At 45.8% G+C, this 6,101-nt stretch overlaps 1 protein-coding gene across 2 annotated transcripts; it reads left to right on the top strand.

Moving 5' to 3' along the window:
• The first annotated feature begins 1,642 nt into the window (after positions 1-1,642).
• BOLA2B (bolA family member 2B) lies at positions 1,643-5,484 on the top strand. 2 transcript variants are annotated; one of them, XM_077789581.2, is made up of 3 exons: positions 1,643-1,714; positions 2,854-2,948; positions 5,188-5,484. In XM_077789581.2, exons 1-3 carry the CDS (start codon positions 1,652-1,654, stop codon positions 5,291-5,293), a joined length of 264 nt encoding a protein of 87 aa, XP_077645707.2. In that variant the 5' UTR covers positions 1,643-1,651; the 3' UTR covers positions 5,294-5,484. The 2 variants fall into 2 exon arrangements, with proteins under 2 accessions (XP_077645707.2, XP_077645706.2); XM_077789580.2 differs by having other exon boundaries at positions 1,643-1,717.
• Positions 5,485-6,101: the final 617 nt, after the last annotated feature.

Below are 6,101 nucleotides of genomic sequence, written 5' to 3'. Positions count from 1 at the left end.
TGCACCGCGGGGTTGTAGTTCTGTCTCCTGAAGATGGCGGAGTGGTGGACTCTGTACCCACAATGCACCGCGGGGTTGTAGTTCTGCCTCCTAAAGATGGCGGAGTGGTGGACTCTGTACCCACAATGCACCGCGGGGTTGTAGTTCTGCCTCCTAAAGATGGCGGCGTGGAGGACTCTGTACCCACAATCCATTGCGGGGTTGTAGTTCTGCCCCCTAAAGATGGCGGCTGTTCAGCCTCCATACCCACAATGCACCGCGGGGTTGTAGTTCCGCCTCCTAAAGATGGCGGAGTGACGGACTCCGTACCCACAATGCACCGCGGGGTTGTAGTTCTGTCTCCTAAAGATGGCGGAGTGGTGGACTCCGTACCCACAATGCACCGCGGGGTTGTAGTTCTGTCTCCTAAAGATGGCGGAGTGGTGGACTCCGTACCCACAATGCACCGCGGGGTTGTAGTTCTGTCTCCTAAAGATGGCGGAGTGGTGGACTCTGTACCCACAATCCATTGCGGGGTTGTAGTTCCGTCTCCTAAAGATGGCGGAGTGGTGGACTCTGTACCCACAATCCATTGCGGGGTTGTAGTTCTGTCTCCTAAAGATGGCGGAGTGGTGGACTCCGTACCCACAATGCACCGCGGGGTTGTAGTTCTGTCTCCTAAAGATGGCGGAGTTATGGACTCTGTACCCACAATCCATTGCGAGACTCAATGGAAAGTGCCACCTCCTTAAAGATGGCGGAGTTGTGGACTCTGTACCCACAATGCACCGCGGGGTTGTAGTTCTGCCTCCTGAAGATGGCGGCGGTTCAGCCTCCATACCCACAATCCATTGCGGGATTGTAGTTCCGCCTTCCTAAGATGGCGGCGGATTTGCGACTCGTTACCCACAATGCGTTACGGGATCGTAGTTCCGCCTCCTTAAAGATGGCGGAGTTGCTGACTCGTTACCCAGAATTCATCGCGGGATTGTAGTTCCGACCCCTTAAAATGGCGGCGGAATTATGGACTCGTTACCCACAATCCACTGCGGGATTGTAGTTCTGTCTCCTAAAGATGGCGGAATTATGGACTTCCTACCCAGAATCCATTGCGGGATTGTAGTTCCGCCCATTTAAAATAGCGGAGTTGTTGCCTCTTTACCCACAACGCATTGCAGGATTGTAGTCCCGCCCCTGTAAAATGGCGGAATTATGGTCTCTGTACCCACAAACCACTGCGGGATTGTAGTTCTGTCTCCTAAAGATGGCGGAATTATGGACTCGTTACCCACAATCCACTGCGGGATTGTAGTTCTGTCTCCTAAAGATGCCGGAACTATTGCCTCGTTACCCAGAATCCATTGCGGGATTTTAATCCCGCCCCTGTAAAATGGCGGAATTATGGTCTCTGTACCCACAAACCACTGCGGGATTGTAGTTCCGCCTCCTAAAGATGGCGGCGGAATTATGGACTCGTTACCCAGAATGCATTGAGGGATTGTAGTTCCATCCTCTTAAAATGGCGGCGGTTTTGCGCCTCACTTACCCACAATCCTTTGCCTCCGCTTCCGCCTCGTTACCCACAATGCATCGCTCCGCCCCCCCATTCCCGCCTCGCTTTCCCATCGCGCCCCGCGCCGCGCCGGAAGTGACGCGGCGGCCCGGACCGGAAATGGAGCCGCCCACGGCGGAGGCGCTGCGGGAGCTGCTGCGGGAGCGGCTCCGGGCCGAGCACGTGGTGCTGCTTTAATTAACGAATTAACCGCTAATTAGCGACCCCCGCCGGGCCGTTGGGGTGTAATTAGCCGGGAGGGCGGTTAATGAGCGGTTGGGGGGCGTTAATTGGGGCGGGGGAGGGGTTAATTAGCGTCAATTAGCCTTAATTAGCCTTAATTCGCGTTAATTGAGATAAAAATTCGTTTTGTGAGGGGTTAATTAGCGTTAATTTGGGTTAATTAAGGTGCTAATTAGGCGGGGGAGGGGTTAATTAGCGCTAATTAGTTTTGGGAGGGGTTAATTAGGGTTAATTAAATTACTAATTATTTGTATATTTCACTATGAGCATCATGTATTATTAATTAGCTTGTAGTGCCAATAAGTGGTTAATGAGTCTTAATTATTGCTGAATTAATGTTAATTAGCCGTTAATGACCTCTAATTAGCATTTAACAGGTGCTAATTATCCTCCTATTAATCACTTATTTTTGTAATAATTATTAAAATTATTAGAACCGTAGTTAGTAATAATTATCAATAATATTGTCAAAATAAGTGGTTAATTAGCCTTAATTATCGCTAATTAGTGCTGAATCAACGTTAATTAGCTGTTAATAACCCCTAATTACCATTAATTTGGTGTCAATTAGCATTCAATAGATGCTAATTAACTTTTAATTAGTCACTTGTGGTTTTACTCATTAATTAATCATTACAATTATTAGAATTATAGTTGTTAATAATAACTATTTATTAGATAGTTGTCAAAGTAAGCAGTTAATGAGCCTTAATTATTGATAATTAGTGTTGATTTGATGTTAATTAGCTGTTAATAACCACTAATTACCATTTAAAGGCTGTCAATAAGCATTTAATAGCCGCTAATTATCTTCTTATTAATTAATTTTATATTTACTCATAAGCATTACATAGCATCAATTAGCTTGTCCTTTCAGTAAGTCTTTAATTAGCATTAATTAGCGCTGAATTGACATTAATTAACCCTTAATAACCCCTAATTACCCTTTTAACGAGTGCTAATCGCCGCTCGCGCCCTTAATTACCATAAACCCCGCCCCAATTCCCCCTCATCTGCATGCCCGGGGGGCCGGCCGGCGTTAATTAGCGCTAATTAGTGCTAATTAGCGCTAATTGCAGGAGGTGCAGGACTCGCCCCAGCTCTGCCCCGGCAGCTTCCGCGTCTTCGTCGTTTCCGGAATTTTCCGCGGCCTCAAAACGCTCCAGAGGCACCGGTGGGGGCGGGGCCTAATTAGGGTTAATTAGGGAAAGGGGCGGGGCTTAATTTGGGGTTAATTAGTAAAAAGGGCGGGGATTAATTTGGGGTTTAATTGGGGAAAGGGGCGGAGTTTAATTTGGGTTTAATTGGGGGAATGGGCGGGGCTTAATTGGGAAAGGGAGGAGCTTAATTGGGAAAGGGGCGGGGCCTAATTAGGGGTTAATTAGTGAAAGGGGCGGGGCTTAATTTGGGTTTTAATTAGAAAAGGGACAGGGCTTAATTGGGGTTTAATTAGGAAAGGGGTGGGGATTAATTTGGGTTTAATTGGTAAAAGGGGCGGGGTTTAATTTGAGTTTAATTAGTAAAAGCGGTGGGGCTTAATTGGGAAAGGGGCGGGGCCTAATTAGGGGTTAATTAGTAAAATGGGACAGGCTTGATTTGGGTTTAATTGGCAAAATGGGCAGGGCTTAATTGGGAAAGGGGAGGGGCCTAATTAGGGGTTGATTAGTGAAAGGGGCGGAGCTTAATTTGGGGTGTATTAGTTTAATGGGCGGGGCTTAATTTGGGGTTTAATTAGGAAAGGGGGCAGGGCTTAATTTGGGTTTAATTAGGAAAGAGGGCGGGGCTTAATTTGGGATTAATTAGTAAAATGGATGGGGATTAATTTGGGTTTAATTGGGAAAGGGGCAGGGCCTAATTAGGGGTTAATTAGTAAAATGGGCGGGGCTTAATTTGGGTTTAATTAGGAAAAGGGGCGTGGCTTAATTTGGGTTTAATTGGGAAAAGGTACAGGGCTTAATTGGGAAAGGGCGGGCCCTAATTAGGGGTTGATTAGTGAAAGGGGCGGGGCTTAATTTGGGGTTTATTAGTTTAATGGGCGGGGCTTAATTTGGATTTAATTAGGAAAGGAGGCGGGGTTTAATTTGGGTTTAATTTGGGAAAGGGTCGGGGCTTAATTTGGGATTAATTAGTAAAATGGATGGGGATTAATTTGGGTTTAATTGGGAAAGGGGCAGGGCCTAATTAGGGGTTAATTAGTAAAATGGGCAGGGCTTAATTTGGGTTTAATTAGTAAAGGGGCGTGGCTTAATTCGGGTTTAATTGGTAAAAGGGGCAGGGTTTAATTTGAGTTTAATTAGTAAAAGGGGTGGGGCTTAATTGGGAAAGGGGCGGTGCTTAATTTGGGTTTAATTAGTGAAAGGGGCGGGGGTTAATTTGGGTTTTAATTAGAAAAGAGACAGGGCTTAATTGGGGTTTAATTAGGAAAGGGGTGGGGATTAATTTGGGTTTAATTGGTAAAAGGGGCGGGGTTTAATTTGAGTTTAATTAGTAAAACGGGGCTTAATTGGGAAAGGGAGGGGCTTAATTAGGAAAGGGGCGGGGCCTAATTAGGGGTTAATTAGTAAAATGGGACAGGCTTGATTTGGGTTTAATTGGCAAAATGGGCAGGGCTTAATTGGGAAAGGGGAGGGGCCTAATTAGGGGTTGATTAGTGAAAGGGGCGGGGCTTAATTTGGGTTTAATTAGGAAATGGGGCGGGGCTTAATTTGGGTTTAATTTGGGAAAGGGGCGGGGCTTAATTTGGGATTAATTAGTAAAATGGATGGGGATTAATTTGGGCTTAATTGGGAAAGGGGCAGGGCCTAATTAGGGGTTAATTAGTAAAATGGGCAGGGCTTAATTTGGGTTTAATTAGTAAAGGGGTGGGGCTTATTTTGGGTTTAATTAGGAAAATGGGCGGGGCTTAATTTGGGTTTAATTGGTGAGAGGGCCTTGGCTTAATTTGGGTTAATTAGTAAAATGGGCAGGGCTTAATTTGGGTTTAATTTGGGAAAGGGGCGTGGCTTAATTTGGGTTTAATTAGGAAAGGGGTGGGGCTTAATTTGGGTTTAATTGGTAAAAGGGGCAGGGTTTAATTTGAGTTTAATTAGTAAAAGGGGTGGGGCTTAATTGGGAAAGGGCGGGGCCTAATTAGGGGTTAATTAGTGAAAGGGGCGGGGCTTAATTTGGGTTTTAATTAGTAAAGGGGCGTGGCTTAATTGGGGTTTAATTAGGAAAGGGGTGGGGATTAATTTGGGTTTAATTAGTGAAATGGGCGGGGTTTAATTGGGGAAAGGGGTGGGGCTCAATTTGGGTTTAAACGTGAAAAGTGGCGGGGATTGGTTAATTAATTAATTGTGCGAGGGGTTAATGAGGGGCTCTAAGGGCTGGTCTGCGGCCCAGCGGGGGTTAATTAGCATCTCATTAATATGCAGGCTGGTTAACGAGGCGCTGAAGGAGGAGCTGGGCCGCATCCACGCCCTGGAGCAGCGAACGCTGACGCCCGAGCAGTGGGAGGCGGAGCGCGGCTCATTTGCATAAATTTGCATGCCGCCGGCCTTCCCGCCTCCGCTTTGCCCGTGCATGGATTTGCATAAATTAGCGCGGCCTGGCTGTTGATTGGTTGGGGCCACGCCCGCTTTTCAGGCCTTAAATGGAGGGGGGAGAGCGTGGGTGGGGTGCTAATTTGCATAAATTTGCATAAAGGCAGTAATAAACATTCCTCATTTGCATATCGCTGTGGCGTTATTGGGTTGGGGCGGGTTTTGAATGGGGTTTGGGGGTGATTTGCATAAATTTGCATAATTTGGGGGGCAGGGAGGGGCTCCCAGTTTGATCCCCTTCCCCACCCCCGAAAATGACCCAAAAATGGCCAAAAATGACCCAAAATTGACCCCAAAAAAGAGCAAAAATTACCCAAAAAAAGATCCAAAAAATGGCCCCAAAATGCCCCAAAATTGCCCCAAAAAGTGACCCAAAAATTACCCAAAAAACTGTCCCAAAACTGGCCAAAAATGACCCAAAAATGGCTCAAAAATGGCCTAAAAAATTACACAAAAATGGCTCAAAAATTACCCAAAAATGGCCCTAAAGTGACCCAAAAAATGACCCAAAATTTGTCCAAAAATAGCTCAAAAATGAGTCAAAATTGGCCCCAAAATGGCCCAAAATACCCCAAAAATGGCCAAAAAAATGACTGCAAAATGGTCCCAAAAATGGCCCAAAATTGACTCCAAAAAATATCCAAAAATGACCCAAAAAATGGCTCAAAAATGACCCAAAAATGGTCCCTAAAATGTTCCAAAATTGACTCAAAAAAAGTCCAAAAATGACCCAAAAATGTCCCAAA

The sequence above is a fragment of the Lonchura striata genome, chromosome 16 (genome assembly GCF_050655825.1).
Source record: "Lonchura striata isolate lonStrDom1 chromosome 16, ASM5065582v1, whole genome shotgun sequence".
In the NCBI taxonomy this organism is placed as follows: Eukaryota; Metazoa; Chordata; class Aves; order Passeriformes; family Estrildidae; genus Lonchura; species Lonchura striata.
Note: the sequence above shows the minus strand (reverse complement) of the source record. Positions and strands in the feature narration are given on the sequence as shown.